The following is a 24640-nucleotide window of genomic DNA, read 5'->3' as shown; positions in this document are numbered from 1 at the left end:
ATTCAGCTGAGTATTTGGGATAAATGCCTATGAAAGCTGTTTTAGAAATGTCAAGTCAGTCTGAATTTGGTTTAGTGAAATTGTATCAACTGAAGGCTCATAAAAATTTCAAACCCACTGTATTAATATTCATTCTCATAACCTCAATTTGGACATAGTAAATTGTTTCCCTTTTAAATTATATAGCTTCGTCTCTTCACATTATACCGTACTGCTTCATAGTTGAAGACATAAAACCTAAGAACCTCTCCTGTAGTTGCTATGTCAACACTATTATGACTGTTAAATATTGAATACAACCTAAAGATAAATTCCCTTGAAACTTTTTTCTATCAAATGTACACACTTAAAGGATAACTGTTTGGATTTAGAGAATGATGGCTGGTTTTCTTCTCCCTGATGCTTGCAGGTGATAACATGTACAGCTGTGGAAGGTGTAAAAAGTAAGCTGGCTTTTACCTTTGTTTTACTTTGCCTTAATTTGAGGTTTTACTGTTTCTGTTAGTCAAGAGACATTTATTTCTGTTGGGTATGTCCCAATACTGTTCATCTTTTGATATGACCCTGTGTTCTGACTGTCAGAAATTCAGTATTCCCAATGAATACTTCCCAAGGAAGCACCAATTGACCCACCACATGTACTTAATTCTTTATCATGCCCTTCCAATTTAAATGTAAATTGGTTTTGTTTGACAAAATAAAAGCTCTTAGCCCTCTCTAATACTAGCAGTTTTCCCCTTGATGGGCAGTAGGTCACTGAGGTGTGTTAAATAAATAAACTCTGGCTTTAAATACTAAAGAACCAGGAAACAGAACTAGTCTGAAGACTACTTGAAGCCCTTTATGGTACAGGAGTGTTACTCCTTCTTGTATGTGCTGTAGATAATTTATTAGAAGTAAACTTACTTCATTTTTCTTGTCTTTTGCTGGATGATCAGCTTTCATGAAGCCTCAGGTTTTTTCCTCTATGTTAAGAGAAACTGTTAGCTAGTTGGGACTGGATTGTAACTTGCTGTTTTGAATTTTTCAGCAGTGCAGATTGTCTTGTCATATGAACCATCACTGTTTTTATCATTTTGGCTGCTCCATGTCTAGTCTACATTCCAGAAATATTTTGGGTTTACTAATGCAGTGTTCAGCTTAGGCTTTTGCTGATCTAGTGCAATAAAGTAAAACCTTTTCAGAATTAATTATTGGTTGTTTTGGTTTGGTTTTTCCTTTGCTTAGGTTAAGAAATGGAGTGAAATTCTGCAAAGTCCAAAAATTTCCTGAGGTACTGTTACAATATGCACTTTAAAGCACTTTTTCTGCATGATTAGGAATGTGGTAAGAGTAAAGGGGTTGCTTGCAGTAAATTGTGTTTATAATGCTGTGTGATGAAAGTCTATTTTCATATTGGCATTTGTTTAAGAATGTGAGCAATGTGGTCGTTCACTCTGAAAGAAAATGAATCTCGTACATGACAAGTACAGGAATGGGATTTCCCTATGTTATTATTGTTGATCTGCAGGCAGTAACAATATTTCTGTTCTGTGTTAGTATATATACTACTGTTTATACTGTAGGTCACAGAATTAAACACCACAGTCAGACTGGAAAGCTTTTCTATAATAACATTTGTAACTTTACATTTAGAAAGTAATCCAGTCTTGCACTTCAAAGCATGTATTATCTGTAATAATCAGGAGGAATTAGTGTCCCTCATTACAAGATTGTGCAATATGTGCATTGAGAAAGAGAAAAGGTACATTTTTCAGTGCTGTATCAATGTTAGTAGCCACAGCCGATTAAAACACAGAGCTTATGAATGTGCTTGAGGTCATAGGGAAAACTATTCTTGTGGGAATTATAAAAAGAAAAGATGGTGCACACAGTTTAGGTATTTAATATCAAATAGCATGTATAGTTATTGACTGAATCTGTCAATCCTTCTTACAGATCCTCTGCATTCATCTCAAAAGATTTAGACATGAGCTCATGTTTTCCACAAAAATTGGGACCCATGTGTCTTTTCCCTTGGAAGGCCTTGACCTTCAGCCTTTCCTTGCAAAGGACAGTCCAGCTCAAATTGTGACTTACGATCTCCTGTCTGTCATCTGCCACCATGGAACTGCCAGCAGTGAGTATGAGCTTGATTGTTTTATCTTTGCAGTTGGTACATCAGCACTTTTCTTCAAGGATGATAACTGTATACTGATGGGTAAATTGATAAACAGTGGTAATTAGAATGTGGAAGATGAATGCTGTGATTTTTACCTAGATCTGGAAGATTCAAGGCTTGCTCTGAAAGAGTTAGCACATCTTTGAAATTAAATGGTGTACCTAAATAAAATTGAAGGTGAAAAAAATTTAACAGGTCCAGGAATATTAAATAAGAAAACTATTGAACATCATAAATGTACAAATAATGTTGCCAGTAGATGACCAGTTGATCAGCTGCTCTACATAACTGTTGTTCATGTCAATGCTTTGTATGGCTTAATATTTGGAAACTTTTACAAAGCACCACAAATATACCAGTCATTTTAAAAAAATATGTTCTTTTGGATGATCACTGCCATTTAGCCCCAAAACAGGTGGTAACAGGTGTTTGTAGGTAATGATAAGTAGCTGAATAAACATCTTATTGCTATATGTTGAGGTTATTTCTGCCTAGATGATTTCAGTACTTATAAGATTTGGAAAATAGGAGAAAGAAAATGTTTAAGCCAGAAACTATATATATTTTTACAAAAGTTACCCCCTCATACTTCTCAGACTTGAAGTATCCATTGTTTAAAATTTTTTTCCTTTTTTTTTTGTTTTACTGGCTATTTTTCAACTTCCATTTAGTCCCTGCTAAATCATGCTTCACGTAATCAGTTTAGCAGATATTTGATTATTTACTTATTAGCAGTTAAATATGTGTTTAAAAATACTAATAATTTAAAATATATTCTGAATAGTCTTTGAAACTCAGTTATGGTTGTAATCTCATGTAGCTGTTCCATATCTGTGCTACTTTCAATTATAAAGCATACAAAGATTTGAAAAGAGTTTTTGTTGTGGGAAGTGACAAGGGTAAATTGTTCAGACAATCTTTCTCTGAATGTCCTGTTTCAGGAGTGTATTAAACAGCATGCTGCTTGAAGAGTGCAGGAACGTGCTGAAAGTAGTGTTCAACTCATCACTGGCTAATAGAAATTTAAAAAAAAAAGCTGATGTTGAGTTTGGTAGGAGTTAATTTCAAAGTCATATCTGCTAATGATTCTGTTTCTCCCATTTAAGACTTGGGGGGTTTTTTTATGACTTAGTTCCTTTTCATGTGTTACAGAGTAAAATGGCAGCTCTAGACACTCTTTGATAACTCTTGCTTCCTGCACCCTAGGTGGACATTATATAGCTTATTGTCGCAACAATTTAAATAACTTGTGGTATGAATTTGATGACCAGAGTGTCACAGAAGTATCAGAATCCACAGTACAAAATGCAGAAGCTTATGTTCTCTTCTACAGGTAAGAAAGACATCAAAAGTACAATCATACCTCTATGAGTATGTAAATAACTTCTAAGCCATTGGGCAGCTTTCTGAATTATAATGGAAGAATCTGACCAATGAGAAAAGCCTATGCTGGACAAAAACTTAATCCTTCAGTTATGTCCTTAAACTTGCTCTGTCAGTGCTAAAGTGTTTATGTTAAAATGAAAATGAAATCTGCGTAGTAAGAGAACTTTAAGCATCAATTAAGAGCTAGACACTTTATTTTCAATTAGAGGAAGGAAATTCTGCACACAGGGAGGTTTTGCACACATTTTTAACTGTGAGAGCTCTAACTGGCATTGTCAAAAGTTTTTATCAGATGGATGGGATGTAGGGTAACAGAGGTTTTACTATGTTGTAATTTAATCCATTGTATTATACATTTAATTTGATGCTATTTATAGGCTATTCTCTTCCTGAGAAGTTAAATGAAAGGTGAGAACTGATGTTATTATCATCTTCAGTCTAGGGAACTTTTGTGCTTGAGATAATAAAAGTAACTCAATGTTCAGAATTCAAATTTCTGGTACTAAGATCAAATTTCCATTAAAAGTTAGCTGCAAAATATATTGTGTCAGAGTTGCATAAAAAACGAGATGTGTTCTGAGACTGTTTGAACTTTCATTGGGAGCACTCCCACCTGCCACTGTTCAAGTGGAGCCTATGACTCTCACTTGGTGGGCCTTTTAAAAGGAATTTGGAAGTCGTGCTGTATTGCCAAGAAAGAATACTAAATCTTTGATTGTCAGTTAACATATTCAAATAAATAAGAAAGCAATAGCATTCATAAAATATGGGTTTAAAAAAAGAACATATCCACAAAAGACTACTACTTGCTTGGAGAAGAGAGATTTTATTCCATCAGTAAATGAGAGAGCTGAGTTACTTCCAGTTTACAATGAGAAAAGTAGGAGGATACAGGAAAAGTAGGAGAATTTCCTGACCTGCTTACTGTGTAACCCTACTTGAGAAGGTAAGGAAGGAACACCTGGCCAGGAGTGCAGCTTGCAAAGCTTTATCTCAAACACTGCAGAGAGGAACTGAGCAGATGGGCTCAGCCCTTGGGTGCTGCACCACCTCTGCAGCTCAGTTGGCTTCTGCCTTGCAGGCCAGCTGTTTGCTTTCTTAGGCTGTGCAAACTGGGAGGTACAGACAAGGCCCAGGTAATTTACTTACAGGCAGAGTTTTCTTTTCACAAAGTATGTTATCTGCACTGTACACAAGGCTCTGTATTTGTTTAATGATTTCTGTTTCTGTAATAGAAAGAGCAGTGAAGAAGCACAGAGAGAGAGACGGAGGATATCAGGGCTACTGAACATGATGGAACCAAGTCTCCTGCAGTTCTATGTTTCCAGGCAGTGGTTAAATAAATTCAAGACTTTTGCAGAGCCGGGACCAATTTCAAATAATGACTTCCTCTGTATGCATGGAGGTGAGACTGTAACTGTGAATCATCATTTCATCACAATTTGTCAACTTCTAGCTACAACAGTGGTGTATACTAGTTTTAATTAAAAGAATCTGACTATACTAAGTTCATCTTATAACTTCTTTGCTAAATTATAAATTCAAAGTAAATTCTTTCTTACTTTAGTAGTTGACTAAGTATAAATTATACTGTGTGAAGTTGTCCTATTTTTTTTTCTTTGCACATTTGATTTTGTTTATAAACTTTCTTGATTCTTAAAGAGGAACGGTCCTCTTATCTGCTTGCTTCTTAAACATATATATTCACATTTTAGAAAAAATCCTGTCACTATATCATCATCCTTAATACTTTCATCTGAAAATTGAAATTATTTTCTCAGCTTGGGGCTATAAGCAGTGAGAAGGTTTGAAAGCTGCTTTGGAAGAAATTTATCTGATGCAGAGTATCTATGGCATAGCAGTGTGAAAATCAAGTATCAATTCTGTGTATTTTGTATAGGAACATAAAAATTTCACCTTGTGCTATGTGTTAAAAAAACAAGCAAACAACAACAAAAAAACCATTGCAGTAAGCAAAACACATTTGGGGAAATACCTGTAACTGAGTGCTAACATTCCAAGAACTCATTACTATGTATTACCTGTTTTCTAATAAAAATACAATTGAAATAGATTGGAAGATGGAGGTGCTGCCCCTGTTGCTGAACCAAAATTTTAACACAGTATGATTGTGTCCCTGTAGCCATCTGCAGAGTACCTGTGAGCCCTTTGGCTTTCCCTCTGCAGGGCTGCAGCAAATGACTCTTGATGTACAAGTGCCCAAGTACTTGATTTTCTCTGTTCCAAAGAATCCCTGCATAGTCCACTGTTGTTTACCGTGTGCTTCAACTCAACACTGCTAATTCTGCAAGCCCCTCCATTTCTGCCTTCCTCAAAATTTCTCTGCTCTCAAGTATTCATGCTGTTTGAAGTAATTCCAAAAGGTCTGCAGCAAATAAGTGAATTTTAAATAGACGGTTTGTTAGTGTTTACATGCATAATCAAGATATTTAATTATGCTGACATTTTAACTGGATACCTTAAGAAGCTTTTTGAACTCATTATGTAAAATGGATTCCAGCCCTTTAATTTTAGCCATTCATGTAGTTAGTTTGCTTCTGCTTTTTATAAACTTTTCAGCCTCATAAAAGACTAAAATCAGTGGTGTCTCTAAATACAGTGATAGATTATGCCTAGGTAAAACTTATTTCATGTAATTTCTCTGAATTCATTGAAAGGTTCTACTTTTTATTTATTTAAGGACTTCTAACATAGTCTCCTCCCCTCACTAAAATCCACAAGTGGTTTTTCATTGTTTGGGGGTTTGTTTGTTTTTGTTCATTCTGCAGGTGTTCCTCCACACAAAGCTAACTTCATAGAGGACCTCGTTGTAATGCTACCTCAAAATATATGGGACAATCTGTATAGCAGGTACGTTTCCATCTGTAATTGGAAAAAATCCAGTGATACAATTTGCGAGCCAAGCAGCAACATCAGACTTTAGAATTAGTGGCTCAGGAAAAGGACAGCCCTCTGGGCACCCAGCTGAGTGAAGGGGCTGCAAACAGCTAATTTATATCATTTCCTTATGCAAAGTGAAGGACTGCATAGCGTAGTACGTTATTGGGGTAGTACTTCAATATTAAAGCAATAAACATGTATGGTATGTATGAAATAACACAAAGTAGGTCAGCAAAAGTATGCTTTGCAGAGGTTTTTGAAAGAGCTCTCTGTATCAGCTTCCTGTTCTCTTGTTGGCTGGAGACAGCTTTTCTTTTATGTTGGCTTTGAATCCATGGCCTCAGCTGCCAGTACTGCTTCAAAATAACTTATATCTGAGTGTTCTGTATTACTGCCCCACACTTTAATGTCAGTCAGGTTTGAGTGCTTGCTTACAAAGGAGGAATTCTTACAAGCTATGCCTTATTCTAAAGTAACAAAAAGCTGCAGAAGAGCTTTGCTGATGGCTTTCAACACTCTGTATTGCACTCGCATTAAATATTTTTAGCTGTTAATTTCCTGCCACCTGAACAATACATCTAAGGATTTGGGGAGGTTTTTATTGATGTTTTAAAGTTTTGGTGCACACAAGTAAAAAATAAAAACAATGGTATCTGCAGTTCATTTCTCTTTTCCTATATGTACTGGATTTTTCTTCCATTATCCATTTTCTGTGTGCAAAAATAGCCTTCTCAGGAGCAGTGCCCCTGCAGACTTCCACGGATATAATTTCACACAAGAAAAACCTGAGGGAAGGGTCAAGAGTAACCTATTAAGAACAAAACAGGATAAGTTTAGAGGCTGGGGTCAGGGAGGTAGCAAAGCTGATGAAGAGTCTGTGGTGGGATGGAGGAACATGTTTAAGACAGAACTGGCTGGAATTTTCATAGGCTGTTTCTTAAAGGCCTTTGGTAAAATCACACCTGGTGTATATAGAGCAATACTTGCTCACTGACGTGTTCTCACCATAGCAACTCCTCCTTCTGAAGTCTGTGATGCAGCTGAGTTTGAGGTGGTTGGTTTGTACTGGCATGAGGCAGTGAGAACTTGCAAGATGGTCTTAGGATGGAGAGCAGAATATTACTAAGAAAATAAACTGTGGCTTTTTGGGATCACTGTGACTGGCATGTGTCACCCTTCTGTTCATACTGATCTTTTTTACATGATGTTTTCCACAAGGCTGATTGTTTGGGGTTTTTTATTTTTACTGCAGATATGGAGGAGGACCAGCTGTTAACCATCTGTATGTTTGTCACACCTGCCAAATAGAGTCTGAAAGAATTGAAAAAAGAAGGAAAAATGAATTGGAAATGTTTATACGGGTAAAAAAAGTAAACACTTATCTGTTCTGCTACTGGCCAACACCTGACATTCATGACTAGACCCAAGGGATTACTGGAATTGCACAAGGGATTCCTGTAACAAATGGACTTTATTAAATATCTCCATACCTATATACCACCCTATCTCTCCTAATGGCAGCAGTAATGTTGTTGTGGAATCCCAGATAACTGCTTATGTGAGAATGTACTTAGAGGAAATTTTTAATGTGTTTCTTAAATTGCTTTTTTATAGTATGGAAACAGCCATGTTACCAGTTGTTCTTTATGTACTGCCAGTGGTCTGTTCTGTGCAGTCTGATAAGATTTAAGTGCAATAATACTGTGCCAAGAAAAAATTCATGATAATCATTAGTTCTAATTTTGAAGAAAAGGCATTAGAAACATTAACACAAGTAAGTAATTCAGTATGAAGTAAATATGTTAGCATTGTAATGGATCTGTAAAATTAATATCAAGGAGCTACTGTGTTTTCCCTGGTTAGAGGATTATGTGCTTGAGTCTGAATGGTGAAGTTACTAGAGGTAATGATTTTGATGTTCTTAAACCAAAAATGTATTTTGAAGTTTTCAGTGAAATTAAGTGCAGAGACATGGGAGTTCCATTTCTCTATCTCAACTCATGAAAGGAAGAAAAGTAGAACTGACTCTGTTTTTTCAGTTCTGTTAGTCCTTTAGTCACACTTCAGAGATCGTCAGCTTTTTCATGTTTTTCTAAAATTTTTAGGAATTTTCATTACTCTGGATTACCATGGGATAGAAATTATTATTAATGACATTGAGTCCCATTTGCTTTAGCAGTCAGTATCTTCCCTGTAAAAGCAGTGATTATATGTGCACTGTTGTGCAAGTATTGTTACTAGTTAGTACACAGAAAATTCTTTTGTTCTCTATAAAGATGGCTTTAGGGAATGATTACAACATTTAGTTTATATGAAACCTTAAGAAGTTGTGTTGATGCTTTAGGTTTATGACTACTTCAAAGGGGAAGTGTAGCTGTGTTATTACAGAGCTAGAAAGATAATGGTTTAAAGGTTTAAGTGACTTCATACTTGTTTCTTCATAACATTGTAAAAAGATTCCTAAGTCATGAAGAGTCCCAATGTTCAGTGTGCCTTGCTTGGAATTGTACTGCCATCTGCTCAAAATACTTGAGGGAAAACAAACACAGATGAAGATACAGTTCACACCAAAAACTTTCCATAAAATTATGGAAAAAAATTTTCAAAACACTATTTTATTTTACAAAAATAAGATCTCTCCTTCTTTTGCTACTTGAAAGTTCAGCCTTCACAGTAATTATCTATTAGTGTTTGATGAGTAAGCACTTGTGCTTAAGAAGTACTTGTTGCTGTTTTGAGGAAATAAAAGTAATTTCTCAACTAAATAGTAAATCAGCTTTTAATATGAAGGCTACCACGCCATCAGAATCTCATCTTGGGTGTTCACCAAGTGTTTACTGGTTTTATGGTCAGTGATTTTTTTAAAATGTTCTGTTACAGTGTAATGGTATGGTACATTTCAAAGAATTCAGTATTTTAAAGAAATGAAATGGCAAAAAAACACAGATTTTTTTTCCTTGTAGCTTAATAGAGCATTCCAAGAAGAAGAATCTCCATCAACATTTTACTGCATCAGCATGCACTGGTTCAGAGAATGGGAAGGCTTTGTAAAGGGGAAAGACAGTGGTAAGTTGTGCCCCATTTCAAAATAGGTAATCTTTTGTTGTATTGTTGTTTGTTTCTGCTTTGGTAGGAAACTGTAGGAAGGACAGATAGCAAAGGCAATGAAAGCTCTTAAACATCTAAGACACAAGTTTTACAGGTTACAAATACATCCAGGTTACAGAACATAGTAAAATGATTCACGGCATTGGGATAATGGGATAGTGGTGGAAAGAATGTTGCTTGTTTGCAGGATGTTTGCTGTTAGTGACAACAGGAAAATTGGATCTAAGTACAAGGGGGGATGGATTTTGTTATGGAAACTGATAGATGATGCTGCAGCTTCTGGAGAAAAGGTGACCTTATCACATCTCAGGTAGCTCAGTAACAACTGTACTAATGTCAGTTTAGCCGACTTCAGATGCCTCTAAATTTTTAAAATGGAAACTGATAAAATGTTCTACAATATTGTCAGAGTCTGCTCTAGGACAGCTTTGGTAAGGGTAAGAATTAGGATTAATTTGTGTTTCATGTTGCTTGAAGACTTAACTGTAATCAGGAATGCTTTGGAAAACTTGCTCTTAATTAAAATGTGATTAGCTTTTAACAACTTAGAATGTACTGTTAAGCAGTACAAGAACAAGCAGTAAACAAATGATCTGTTTTTCCTTTCCTTTGGAAACAGAACCTCCAACCTGCTGTTTGTTTTCAGCTCTCCCAATTTTAATAATTTTTCTGTTGCACTAGATCCTCCTGGCCCCATTGATAATGCTAAGATTGCAGTAACAAAATGTGGCAATGCTGTGCTAAAACAAGGTAGGTGTCCAGTATTGCTGCAGATTTATGCATTTGCTGGAAGTTTGGAAATTTTATGATTTAAAAAAAAATATTTATTGTTATCATAAAATGAATGGCAGTTTCTAATTAATCTATGTGGTGCCTATTTTTGGGTAAACATTCTTAAAATGAAAAATTACTGTATGTAATAGACTAATCCAAGTGCAGTTGAGAGTGTAGGAGGTGCAGAGTTAACTTGAAAATGGTGAAAGTGTGCTTTGGCTTTGTATCACTTGGTTTGATGGGGGTTTTCTTAACAAAATTGGGAGACTGTTCTATATCTGCGTGTAGTTATTTGAATCTTGAAACCTAATTTGAATAGAAAAACATCTCACAGAGAGAGAACCACTGTACATAAAATCTGTTGCTCATTTTTCTGCAAGTCATTTGATACTGTACATTGCACGTTAGAGAAATTTTTGCAAAGATACAGATTTCTTCATTATTCTTCAGAGTTAAATGCTAGATACCATTTATTTGGAATTCATAGATACAGAGGAAAACATTCTTATATGACCTGCTTTAGGAAGTCTTTAGACTTTTTTCTAGGAAGCTTTCAATTCATTGCAGCTCAGCCTAAAAGAAGAACCTGCATCAATAAGATTAACATTTATTTAACTGGATTTTTCCCAATTTTGCTTAATGCCTCAGCATACACTGGATGTACCAATAAATCTACCATAAACTTCACCAATTGTAGAATGCTAAGAGTTTATGTTAAAAATAATGAGTTTTGGCACTCATGAGTTTCTCAGTGCATTTTAATGATTTAATTAATTGAATGGATTTGAAATTTAATTAAAATTGAAGCAAATTAGCCAGTTGTTGGTTTACTTTCAGCTACATTGCTACAAATTAGAGCTTGGGTAGAAATAAAGATGAATAGGATCTGGAAAATTTTTCTCTTAAGTTGTAAGAGATGGGAATGGCCCTAAATAGGGTCCAGTGCTACACATTTTTGTGATCCAGTGCCTGAGTTCACTGTGCCTGTTCAGTTTAACCTGACTGGCTGCAATCTGGATGTGAGAGTCAAGATCTACTCCTGTGCCTGAAGAGATGGAGTTGATTCTTAAGAGCCTAAAGGTAAAAGAGGAGAAGTGAGGCATAACATCATTAGTACTGGCATGGGAGCTGCATGATGACTTCCAGAGGAAGCTTTGCATCGTTGAGTTAGCATAGTTAAGCAAACGTGCAGCTCTTTGTACCCTTCCCCTTTAGAAACTCTAAACAGATAAAGTACAACAGTAGGCACCACTGCAGCAGGTGGTGAGGACAGAGAAGTACAGAAGGTAGGAGAAGTTTATAGTGCTGACTTCCTTTCTTTGAAGTATGAGGGTGCTGTAACAAGGCTTAACAAGACAAATTAATAATGTCTAGTAAGGCTATCAGGGGAAATTTGCTGTCAAGCAGGGTTTTGGTTTGCTAAAAGAAGAGGAGGCTTATTCTGGTAGAACAGAAATGTGACCTCTCTGTAGGTTAATGTGAGGAAATCACTCAGTATCAGACAGATCCTTGTATTGAAACCTAGAGGGGAGATGTGCTAATGCATCTTGTTTTTGACACTGTAAAAGTTGTGGACAACCAGAAATGCTTGTTGGATGCTGACTTGAGACAGGAGACAGACCTCTAGCCAGAGTAATGGAATCCATAAGCAAAGACTTTAATCAGTGAACGAAATCAGGCTGACCCATCAGTGCTACAGGAGCATTGCTGGAGCTGTTTTCCTAGTAAAATAAGGACTATTATCCTAGTAATAGTCCTTTGTCTCTGGGAATTTCACTGTGCTTCTCATACTTTTATTCTTTACTGTCAATATTAATTTCTCTGATAAAGCAAGAATCTTGAGTCCTTGAACTTTACTGTGTAATTGATGTGACTGCATGTCCTTATAATAATATGAATCATTGTTCCCTGAGTACCAAGATTTACTGGCTGTCAGCTTGATTGGTAGATGTTAGATAAGATGTTTATCATAGAATTTTCATGTGTTTTCTGCAATTACTGCATAATTTAGAGCAGGTCGTTGTAAGAATCAAGAAGTATGAAACTAACACAAAATAGGTAAATGTGTTTGGCAGCTGGTGCAAGATAAAGCAAAAATAAAGGTTACGGTGTTAAATTTGGATCAGAATTCTTCCAGTTTTAAATATTAATCTGGATTTTTTCTTTTTCCTTTTTGTATCTGTTTTGGACTTAAATCATTAAAGAATTATTCTAAATAGTAATTAAATCTTAAATTTTTTTCAGGTGCAGATTCTGGACAAATATCAGAAGAAACATGGAATTTTCTTCAGTCAATCTATGGTGGAGGTCCAGAGATTATACTCAGACCACCTGTTCCTCCAGTAGAACCTGATCTATTGCAAACAGAAGAGAAGATTGAATTAGAAACTCATGGTCTGTAGCTATTGAGAAAAAGATGAACTTGTAAGGAATCCAGCTTCCTTACAAAATGCCCAAAACACATTCCTAAAAGTTTTATTCTCTTATGTCTGTTGGAGGCACAGCTCACTGGGCATTACATTAACTACAGAATAGTAAGTTGAAATATGTATTGCAATTTGTTTAAATAGCAACTGTTTCTCTGTTTTGGAAGGCATGTGGTTTGTACATTTTGGAATGTTTGGTCCATGGGAAAAATGTAATTTCTGAATTTTTTGCTAAAACTCAAAATCCTATTATATCCTTAGACTTGAAAAACAGGGACAAATTTTAGAGATGTTCAGTAACCCTCCTGGTTCCTGATTGGGCTTCTGATATCTACGAACTTTTGCCTGTCTTAATTGTACAGTCTTGACAAGCGTAGGTATGTGAGGAGTATATTTTAAATGGACTGTAATCAAAGATAAAGGATTTTCATTTCCTAAATGCTCAGGAAAAAATTGTCTCTTACTTTGCACTGTAAGTATATGAAATGGGTATTATATAACATCCAAATACTTATTGTATTTGAGTGGCTCAGATGTTAGGGTAGACTGAATAATGGTTTAGTCAGCAAATGTCATAACTTATTACTACTAAATTTTACATCTTATTATAGTCTTCTGTAACTCTATATACCTGGCTAGTGTCTTTAATAGTATATGTGGCAAAAAGATTTAGTCTTCTCTAGGGTAACATTTGAGAGCATGAAGTGTGAAATGTAAAATTACTATGGACATGAGTGATATAAATTTCAGAAAATTAAATTGTCTGGTCTCTTGAATTGCATTAGTAAGCATTTATATTGGAAGGATTTTATTGTATTGTTTAAAAATTTCATTGGCATGATGACCTTTAATGTCAGAAGCTGGATAAAATGTATATATTGCAAAACTTTATTGAATGATTCATATTGGAATGCAGAATGACACTTGCTCATGTTTTTGCCTGATATTGTTACCAAATAAGCAGCATTATTCAAGACTGGATCAATAAAAAAAAAAAAACCAAACAAAATTAACTGTGGAATAGGTGGGGGGCGCTTTTGTAGATGCTTTTCATTTATTTTATATATACAAAAACTTTTGAAGTAATGCTGTGGTACTGCTCTCACACCCATACAATTATATTTTTTGACCATTTTAACTTTAGACAATGATGTTGACAGTTCTAGTTCCAAAGTAAGAATGCTGACATAACATTCCTCTGAATAATTTTATATGTAGTTTAAAAAAATTTTGGTTTGTAGGACTTCATGCTATTCTGGTTAAAAAGCCATCTATAACAGCCCTAGAGAAAATGTCCTCTAACAGTAAGTATTTGCAAATGTGATTTTATGTTAGTAGATAAAGCAACTTGAAGCTAATACCACGTTACCACTGTAATGCATCAAGTGCTTACTGCTGATTTGTATTAATGATTAAGGTAAAGTTAACTTGCTTATGGACAGTCATTAGTAACTTGCTGATGTTGGCCTGTGAGCTGCTGTCTGGTTTCAAGTCAATTTAAAGTTTTTTGGTGGTTTTTTTTTTGTTTTGTTTTGGTTTGTTTTTTGTTTGTTTGTGGGGTTTTTTTGGGTTTTTTTAATTTTTTTTTTTGTTTTTGCTTTTGCTAAAGTTTTTGTAGCTTTCTTTGATTTAAGGTTCTTTAACATACTAAAGATAAAGAACAATGAATAGAAGAATTTTCCCTGCACAACGTTCTAAATTGGAAACTTAGGAACTATTTCCTTGGTTAAAGCACAATACAGTGATCAATTTACAAATTTATTCAGTGTTTTCATTAATAGTTTGGATGGTAGAACAGACTGGCCCTGTAAAATTTGTAAGGAAAAAACGGATTGAGTGTGAGGGGCATCAGCTTGTCATCCCATGTCAGGGAATGAAGCAGTTCTGTGCTGAGTATTCTGAGTATTACAGCAGATCAGAGTAAGACTTAAGACTCAGTGATACCAAAACAAAACCTGTTCTGGGTAATAGTAACAAAAGCATCAGATGTGAGGCACAGGAGGTAATTATTCTGCTCTACTTGGTGCTGTGCTTGTTGTGAGAACTCATCTGTACTGTTCCCAATTTTGAATGCTATGTGATGATAAATACAAGTTGAGATTATTTAAGGGAAAAGCAACAAGACTCAGTGTTGAAAAATAAGTAGCTTTCTCCCTTAAAATAATGCTGAAAATGCAAGACTTCCAGTGTGTAAATAATTGATGAATAATGCTGAACAATTTTTTTCTGAGATAAGCAAAGATACTTGCTTCAGCTTTAGCAGTGGGGACGTGTGCTGAGTTTAGGAAGCTTACTTCAGAAATCTAGAAGTCTTCTAGTCAGTGTCTAGGAATCCATAGTCAGATATAATCTGTGATGCATACAGATCAGTAAGGAGACACTTTACACCAGCAGAGTTTGTGAAATGCCTTTGTCACTGTGGAAAAAGGCATCTTCACACTGGGACTCTGTCATACTTAGAAAAAACCAAACCCCTGGGTTTGCAGAGATAAATAGATGTGTTTTAAGACCGTTCCAAAGGGATGACTGTCTTGCTTTCAGCCCTTTGAGAGCTCTACAAGGGATATTATGTCACAGAAATTGAAGTAGTCTTTTAAAGGAAGGCAGTGTGGGAGAACTCCAGATGGATGGCTTGTGTATGCTGGAGGGAAGGCAATAATTCAGAGAATAGGTAAAGGAGAGGCCTTTACTGGGAAAAGCTGTCATGATTCGTAGCAAAGAAAGAATGCATCTCAGGAAGGGCCTGTGGAAATTATTTTTTTCCATAAGTCTTTCACCAGACTATTTGGATTCTTTGTTCATTTGTTTTCAGTTGAGGAAACACAGCAATGTGTTTGTGTGCCAGAGAAACTGTCACTTCAAGAAGGGAAAAATCCAGTGGACTCCTTGTTGTAGGCCTGGAAATCTAGATATGAGCTGTTAAAAGCCCGCAGTTCAGTCTGGTAACTTGGATCCTCCCTTCTGGGGAAAAACTGTATGGTGGTTGTCAGGGACTTAGCAGCTCAAAGTTTGATTTCTCTAAATTTCTGAAGGTTTTTTGCAAGCAGTATAACTAATTGTTCATCTAAACACCTAACTTCGAGGAGACTGCTTCAGATACTGTGTAATGTAGCTGAACAGTAGAATTGGAGGGAAAGAGAATAGTAGAAGAGCTACTGAATTACTCAGTAGTAAAATAAGGCAGTTTTCTAATGTATTTCAAAGGTGAGAGCTAAATAGGCTGGTTGCTGAATGATTTAAACTGAGGAGTCCAGAAAGGTGTTTCTGCAGGTATCATCCAAGTTGGTTCTCTGTATAGGGGTACAGATATATACTTATGTATATTAATATATTTATACATGCATATTTATATATACACACATGTATTCTATATATGTATATAAAAATGCACATAATCTACTTCTCCAGTATCTTAATTGAACTATGGCTAGAGTCACTACAATAATTATTTTGGTGTTTATGCTGGAATAGTGACCTTGAGTAGCTACATTTGATAAAGGTTGTTTGGTTGACACTCAGTTTACTGCTGTGGTGGGTGTCAGCCTTCCTACCAGTAATGGCTTGTTTCAAGACAAGATAAAAAAAGCATAAAGTGTTAAGAGATGTGTTTGGCTGTGGATTATAATGTGGATGAAGTGGTTTTCATTTGTGAAGCAAAAGTTCAATAAGCCCACAGTTCAATAGTCCTGAATTTTTCTTATGAAATCTAATGTAATTTGATCTGCTATGCTAATGCATTATTTACGAATTCTCCTTCTCAGATTCAAAACTTACATAGTGACTTGGTTTTTCCATCACTATATATCCTACTTCTCCTAAAAGCAGAAGGCATTCATTTGTAATGATACTGCTAACATTTGACTGGGGTTTTTTTTAGTATCCTATTACTTATAAGTTCATTTGGAAAAGCAAGCCTGGGATTAGTAAATTTTACTGAAAAACATAGATATCATCTGTTTAAAAGGGACCAAGGGCTTTCTTCGTATTTGCCATACAACTATTTTATACTGAACTAAGAAAATTCTATTTCATTTATTCCTTTTGAATTCCCTATATACATCTGGCTTAGTGCAGTCTAAGCAGTTTTCTCACTGAAAACCTTTCAGTCTTCATTTTGCCCAGGAAATGAGTAAAACAACTAGGCTTTCTCATTCTTCCTAGCAGATGGCTTTTCTGGCTTCCCTCTATACTTAAGCCATCCAGAACTGACAGTTAATAGCAGGAAGCAAAATAAGACTTCTGGGTTTCTGAAGTGTCACAGAGAAAGACAAATCACTTTTAGTGTTAATTCAGAGAAATTAATCCATTTACAAACAAACCTGGTTTATATTAGCCTTCAGAATCTTAGGAGATTAGACAATAGACTTGTTCAGTAAAATTTTAGAAGTGCTATTCTCACTAACAATGAAAAGCATAAACTGTTTTCTTGAATGTGTTCTATTATATATATATATTACATATATATCTATTTAAAACATATGACTTGTTTTAGGTTAAGCTTCAGGCTAGCTTTAAGCCATTCAACAAGGTGACAAGTCTGCTTCTCCATAGAAACCAGTGAACACTGCCACAGCAAGATAAAATATGCTTATGGATCTAATGTTACACGTTTGCTTACAATAGCAGAGTCTTGGTTTTCACAGAAAGCTGGAATTATTTATTCTGAGTCAAACCTTTTCTCTCTTCTGTGTGTCAGCTCAGACATGCAGCTTGAAAAAGAAGGTCCATTTGTGAGAAACACATCACTGAATTGTCCAGTAGGTTTTCTGCACCTGGACTGGTAGTGGTACAACATGCAAAGTCACTTGATGGCAAGTTTCCACTTAGGTTGCAAATGGGTGTATGTGTGGGCTTTAAAAAATGCAGTAAGAACTTGATCACTGAAATAGGATGTTTATAAGATGAATAAGCAAGTAAATTCATTCTCTGTTATGACTTGTTCAAGATTGAGTTGATTAGCTAAAACTTTCCGTTCTGATTGTTGAATGGACATGTAAAAATACAGCTGACGCTTGACTGGCTGATTTATGTACAAGTATAAAATGAAGCTTCAGTAAAAAAGTACAGCTGGCATAATAGGAGTACACTGGTTTGTTGTGCAGTTTTGATATGCCTTTATGCAATGCTAGTGAATCTTAAAGCACTTTTCTTCCTAGTCATTGGGAGCATGGGAGGTACAAAAGTAAAGCAGTCATCATCCACAAAATATTTTCATAACACAAATCAAATTGAGAAGATTTCATTTCCAGATATGTTCCTCCTTCCTCACTTGGAACTTACAAACAATTTATTATACATAAAAAATTTTAGTAAGATCTGTTTTTGGAATAACTTAGCACATGAGAAAATAAATCTAAAAGTACTTTGTTGAGAAGAATGAAGAGGGCAGAAGAGAGGAGGTATTTGATTCATAGGCGTAGGAAAAAAGCTTAGAATAAATTGTCAGCTGCCAAAAATGAAGAATAGCAATTTTTGTTCCATATCTCACAGGACACTGCCAAGAGCTTTTCATGTTGATTGTTCATGAATAGTTTTGCTCAGAAATGAATATTTTTCTAGGTGACTAATTTTTTTCTGTCTGGTGTGTTTAATGTTGAACATGCTAAACATGTTAAACATTATAAAACAAGATGTCCTGGTTACCATGGGGATACACTGCTTTTTTTTTTCCCCCCACCTCCCCTGGGTGTCTGTTAAAATGCCAAACCCAAATGAACATGCAGCACTTGCTCACACTGTGAATGCATGTTTGTTTCCACCACTGCACACAGTGTTTCTTTAGCACCAGAAGTAAGGTTACTCTGAGATTTTCAGTCATAACAAAAGAAATGCACTCATGCATGCCAAAGTGCTAATGAACTGGCAGCTATTAATTCACATAGTATTTTCAATTAAGTGTTTCATGTAGTACCAAGGTTTACAATTTAACTGTGGAAGCAAGAAATAAAACATGTATTAGCTATGAACTCTGAGTGCCCTGTCTTCTGAATAATTTTTAGTAAGGGAAATCTGCTCTCTTTTGCCTCGTTTGCTTGTGGTATAATTAATTTGCTGTCCAGCCAAGCAGGGTAGTGGAGATAATCTGTCTTTTGAACTTGATAAGTAGGATGTGACCTTACCTTTGCACACTCAAGTGCAGAGACTGGTGTTTGTAAGCTCTCTCTGTAGATGTTGGAAAAGATTCCGGTAAAAGAGGCAGCCTCTATGCTTCTGCTCTGCTTTTAAGTTAAATCTGAAAAGGGTCTGCTATCATTCTGGATTTGAGCCCTGAACAGGAATCTCTTCTTAAACTGTCAGTGGTGCTGATGTTCACTCCTATGTGATGGCAATTTGTTTGGAATTTCATTTAAATCTTTCACATCCTGTATGAGAGGGCCTAATTCACAAGCTTGTCACTGAAAAGCTTTTCTGTTTGGAGAAACTGTGCCTGCAGGCTAGGCAGAAGTGTGCCAGGTCTATTTATTTATTTCATTTAGACACCTCTATCTTACTTGAAAACTGCTAATTTATGTTTTTCTGACCTTGAACATTCTACATACTGTTCAGTCTTGAGTAACAATAGAGCCCTTTATTGTGTTCTAAGATCTGATGGAATATTAAGGCAGTCAAAACAGTAACAGACATATTCTGTGACCTGATGGACCTTCATGTAGGTTATGCATAATTCAAAATATTAATGCAGAGCCACTACTACCTGAGAGTGCTCTAAACATGTAACAAAGGGATGTTTCTGAAGGAGAGAGAAAAGATAAAAGGAATTGTTTGGACAGGAGTTGATAACATCTGTAAGGACTAAAAGTCCCTGACAAAGATGACTCACTCAAAGTCTGGATGCTCCAGGAAGGTAAATGGAGGTGATGTGGGCTTCAGGGTTTTAGTAGCCTTAGGCAAAACCTCTGTGCCCATATGGGTCCAGCTCACCCTCTCATCCTGTTTGGTCAAAACTTCCCTGATTCACATAGGTGAAATGTACCAGAACCTGGAAGTCTCTGGATTGTTGTGTTCTTGAAGCCTGAGTCAAATTTCATACACTAGAATAATAACACACTCGAAGAAACTGCAGTAAAGCGAATTTTAAAAAATACAGTTGGTTAAATAGGTAGCAATATTTCTATTTTGAAATATAAAACCCCACTCTTGAGTAGTAAAAACTAAGAAGAATAATACATTCTGAAAAACCAAGATCTTCCTTTTGGTGTGCAGCTTTTATGTTTAATTGGTTCCAATCTAGACTGTCTTTTTTAATAATGCACTACAATCTAGCTATCATTTCATATCGACCTGACATTGAAGCCTCTACTGAAATTAGAAAAAGCCATTTAAATGGGAATACCTCATATGTGAGGAGTATTTATGCATGGTACTCAATATAGTCTAATTAATTCAATTAATAAAAACAGGTATCAGATTACTTCATTGCAGCTTCTTAGGCCAATTTGAATTAGATTGTCCTTACTTTAAATATACAGACAGAAAATGTAAATAATAACTTCCAAAATTAATTTGACTTTTGTGATTGGTAACTTGCTTTTCCAACATGGAATATGACTAATTTCAGTAACTAAAATCGAATCTGAAATTTTATTTCCCCCTACTTTGTTCCTACCAAAGGGGGAAAAAAAAAAAAAGGTATAAAACCCAGGCATTCCACACCTAAATGCATCAGTAGAGTATGTCTTCAGGCAGAATAGTTCTTAAAGGTTAGATGCAAAACAGAATTGTTTCTCTAAAGGATTTTGCTTCAGGTAAAACCAGTGGAAACATTTCACTGAGGGCAATCTAGCCTCTCTTATATTTATTCTTTATATATGGTAGCTTTAATGGGAAAAAACCAATCAGAATGTGGAGGTCTCCAGGGAATAGAGCAGGCAGAACTGAGCAAAACAGAGGACCTATAACAATACATGACATGATTGTGTAAGGATGTGTCATGTCTTGAATTAACTCTGTTAAAATCTTTTGTTTCCTTTTGTCTCAACAAAAACTATCCTTCTATAACTTTATCTTTTGTAACTATCTACAAGAATGCAAATACTTTTTCTTCTCGTTCTCCAAAGTCCTGCCCATAAAGTACCTACAGACAAAATTACTGAGGTGATAAAGTAATTGATGCAGAGGTATCTAACTGTTGTGCTGAGCCAGCTCTCATCCAGTCCAGGATGCTTTATTAGGTTTGGGCCATGGAAGTTGACCCAACAGAACCTAATCTGGCTTTAGGAAAATTCTCACTGCCCAAGCCTTGAGTCAGATGAAATAAGCCTCTGGAGCTAACTGAGCATAATCTCCCTTGTCCTGCATGGCCTCTTGAAGGGCCAGTGGAGATCCAGAGCCGTAGCCAAGGATATAAGCCCCATTTAACCAGAGCTGGGGCAGGAACCAGTAATAGCTTGTTAATGCTCTTTGGAGGGCATGGTGGAAAGAGAGCAGAGCAGCTGTCAGAACTAACCTAGATGTCCTTAGGCTCAGCTTCTCAGTTGTGCTGAGTTCCAACGAGTGAGTTTGATTAATCTTTTGTCAAGAAAAAAAATCACATATTATTTGCTGTATAGGAGAAGCAATTAAGCAATTTCATGGATTGAGATGGGTGGGAACAGTGTTGTTGCTGAAAGCAGGAGCTGTGTCACAGCTTCATCAAAGCTGGAACTTGTAATGTTGGCAGTTCTCCATGCACAAACGTGAGCTGAGGCATCTCACAAACATGGAGGGATATAAAGTTTCTGCTCTTGTAGAAAATGCTGCTTTGAGAGGAGTCTGATCTAATTTTTAGCTTGTCCCATTCTAACTTGCTGAAAAGTTGTCATTAACACCATTATCCCCTGATCAGAATAGGGGGTGGTTTTGTTGTGGCTTGGGTTTTGTGGTTTGGGGTTTTTTTCCCCCACTACCAACATCGATGAAGCCTGAAAATTTGTTACTGCCTTATAAATGATTTATATGTAAGGCTGCCCATAATAAATACAGCTACCAGTTACTGGTAAAAGATAGATGTTGTGGCACAGAGGAAGCTGCAGCTACAAGAACTAGAGATGTGACATAGTTTGGGCAGAGTATATGAGGAACAAGGGACACCAACTGGAAGTGAAAATGTGTTGGAGAAAAAAACCTGGTGCTGCTAGGCAGGAGTATATTCCTTTCCACTTAGGAATTATTTCAAAGCTGCTATAGGATGCGGTAGGGAAGAGGCTGCAGGATAGCACGAGTGGGTGAAAAAGATTTTGAGCTGTGGGGACATCCCAGTAGATGTAGAGCCTCAGGCAGCTTCAAACAAAGCAGGTTTCTCCAGGTTTTAATGTAAATTCTTTTGGGTGGAGGTGTTAGTGAATCTGATCTCAGGCATTACTACACATGGGCTGCTTTCTCTTCTTTGCATGTTGTTAATTTTCCTCTGGAAGGTTAATAGAGCCAAACTATACAGTAGGTACACAATGGCTGGATTAAATCCAGGGAAAAGCAGGGGGCGTGCAGAGGTGGGGCAAGAGCCTCAGGATAATCCCTTTCGTTAGCAGGAACCACGACCTCAAACATCGCACCATTAACAGGTTAACAGGTCTTTGTTAACCTTCCATCACTCTGCATCACTGCTTCTTAGGCAAGATGGCAGAACCTAATATTTAAGTGTGAATTGAAGGCAAATCCTTCACCCTGTGTAGGGTGTGGTTACAATACAGTCGGACTGGTTTAATCCTATTGCCAAAAAGTTACTGCTGCCAAAGGAGGATTGCCTGGTTCCTTGCCTCTACTGGCAGCACTCCTTCCCCCATCTCATGTGCTGGCTCTCATCAGCCCCATGGTGAGCCAGTGCAGTTTAATTTCTAGATGAAAACGAACCCACCAGAAACAGGAACAGCTTCTTGGTGGTTTAGGAAATCCAGCTGGTTTACCGTGTGTGAAGATGAGCAGCAGAGTGGGCAGGAGGAAAGACTGTGGGGCAGGGATGGGGGAAGTGCTGCCTCCCGTGTCAGCAGCCCCTGGAGTCGGTCAGCTCTGTTGCTCAACTGCCTCTTTGCAGAGCCATGGGAATCTGTAAAAAAACCCACCGTCAAAACACCCAATCGATTTTGCTCAGAAGCAGCTGAGCAGAGCCCTCAGTTCTCCTGTGAAAGCACTAAGGCTTGTCTGCAGTGCAATAATATCCTCAGCCATTGCAGCTGTTCAGCTAAGCGAGCATATTTCTAAATGGATTGCAAGGCAGAGCGCTTTAGTGCACGCAGGTGCTCCTGCAGCAGTGAGAACACCGCTCACACAACAGGGCTGCAGGAGAGAGTGGCGCAGAATTGAGAGAAGATTTCCCTCTCTCTCTCTTGTGGGATTTCTGTTGGTTTGAATTTGATCACAGAAGACTTCCAAGTCAGCAATGTAGGGAAAAGTGAGAACTGCTTAGGAGGGTGGAAAAGCTGCTGAGGTTTTTCTGCAGACTCTGCAGAAGGAATGTCTGTATGACTAGACTTGCAATTTGGGTAATTAGGATTTTATTAAATGTATTTTATTTACAAAAGTATCTATGACTTGAATACAGCCACTAGCTACTTTTAAAAGCAACTGAAAATATTCTTCAATACTTAACTCTGTTACAGGCAACTGTTTTACCTAAGGATTTTCCAGCAACCTAGAAATGTTAATTAAGGGAAAGGTTTTTTAAATGTCATTAGCATTTAACAGAAAATGTGAGTCTCTGTTTCTTGTCTACACAAAACTCTTCCAAATGCATTTTAACTGTGATGTTTCAGGAAAAAGGCCATGAGAAGTTCAAGAATAGTCAGAGACAGACAGTAATTTTGTTGTCTCTGTAGGAGTACAGGTAAATGATGTATTAGAGCAGGCTGTAGGCGGTAGGTAGTAGTAATTCTTGGTGATCACACACCGGTGAGCTGAGAACCAAGCAGTACCACAGGAAAAAATTTGAAAGCTCAATAGATTAATTTTTAGTCATAATCCAGAGGGCTGGAGTACCCTACGGAGCCTGTTCTCGCGGCACAGCTTGAGCTCAGTCGGGAGACAGCGCTGGAAATTCTCAGGAGCTGCGAACCGAGCAGCCCCGCTGTGGGGGCACGAGGCTGGCAGTGGGGGCAGGAGCACCTCCGGCCAGCAGAGCGCTGCCCCCGAGCCGCGCTCCCCGTCCCCTTCCCGGCACGCAGCCCTGGAGCGTGCCCGCGCTGCCGGCGGCTGGGCCGGGGCGCCCAGAGCCGCCCGCCCTCCCGCTGCGGCCGCCTGCGCGGGCGGAGCTGTCCCGTCCCTCAGGCGCCCGGGCAGACAGACAGACGGACACCTGCCCGGTCGCGCCGCGCTCCGCCGGCAGGGGGAGCTGCAGGGAGCGGGTCCCGCCGCAGCGCGGGGGGGAGGGGAAGGAAGCGGAAGGAGCCGCCGCCGCGCTGAGGGGAGCAGGCGCTGTGCGGAGCCGCCGCCTGGTGCGGGCGGCACGGAGGGAGCGAGCGGCGCGCGGGGCTGCGCGGCCCGGCCGCGCCGAGGAGCGGGCGCCAGGTGAGGGCCCGGCCCGGCCCCGGGGGAAGGAACGGGGGGGGCCCCGGGCGGCGGCGAGTTCGGAACCCGCGCGGGGAGGGGGAAGAAGGAGGAGGGAGCGAGCGGGGGAAGCCCCCACGTGACCAGCGCGTGCGGGGAGGAGGTGGCGGCTCGCGCGCCCCGTTCGAATCAGCTGGCCCGCCGTGGCGCCTCCTGCGCGTGCGCGGCGGCCCCGCCTCCCCCCCGGCTTTACGTGCGCGCGCGCTCGGCGCGGCGNCGGGCGGGGAAGGAAGGCGGGAAGTCTCGCGAGGTCGCGCGGCTCCCGCGGGAGCGGGCCGGGTGCGGGATGGCGGCGGCGCTGGGCGCGCTGGGTAATGGTACCGGGCCGGGGGCGGGACCGGGACCCGCCGCCCCTCCCGCCGCGGAA

At 38.2% G+C, this 24640-nt stretch overlaps 2 protein-coding genes across 8 annotated transcripts in view; both read left to right on the top strand.

Moving 5' to 3' along the window:
- USP33 (ubiquitin specific peptidase 33) overlaps positions 1–18722 on the top strand; it is a 42136-nt gene extending 23414 nt beyond the window's left edge. For all 4 annotated transcript variants that reach the window (XM_041421894.1, XM_041421896.1, XM_041421895.1 and 1 more), the window contains exons 15-24: positions 410–443; positions 1228–1273; positions 1939–2119; positions 3368–3494; positions 4783–4952; positions 6337–6418; positions 7701–7809; positions 9412–9514; positions 10238–10306; positions 12575–18722. In XM_041421894.1, coding sequence (XP_041277828.1) covers positions 410–443; positions 1228–1273; positions 1939–2119; positions 3368–3494; positions 4783–4952; positions 6337–6418; positions 7701–7809; positions 9412–9514; positions 10238–10306; positions 12575–12732 — 1079 coding nt within the window. In that variant the 3' untranslated portion in view covers positions 12733–18722. The remainder of the gene's footprint in view (positions 1–409; positions 444–1227; positions 1274–1938; positions 2120–3367; positions 3495–4782; positions 4953–6336; positions 6419–7700; positions 7810–9411; positions 9515–10237; positions 10307–12574) is intronic.
- A 5392-nt stretch (positions 18723–24114) lies between these two features.
- The window catches only part of ZZZ3 (zinc finger ZZ-type containing 3), a 57289-nt gene continuing 56763 nt past the window's right edge, over positions 24115–24640 (top strand). For 3 of the 4 annotated variants that reach the window (XR_005953901.1, XM_041421334.1, XM_041421332.1), the window contains exon 1: positions 24115–24234. The gene's annotated coding sequence lies outside the window, so the exon portion shown is untranslated. Of the gene's footprint in view, positions 24235–24548; positions 24585–24640 lie in introns of those variants that run through there. The other variant, XM_041421333.1, reaches the window with a different exon arrangement.

The sequence above is a fragment of the Onychostruthus taczanowskii genome, unplaced genomic scaffold (genome assembly GCF_017590055.1).
Source record: "Onychostruthus taczanowskii isolate IOZ18803 unplaced genomic scaffold, ASM1759005v1 scaffold7, whole genome shotgun sequence".
Taxonomy (NCBI): Eukaryota; Metazoa; Chordata; class Aves; order Passeriformes; family Passeridae; genus Onychostruthus; species Onychostruthus taczanowskii.
This window is presented reverse-complemented; position numbering and strand designations above follow the sequence as displayed.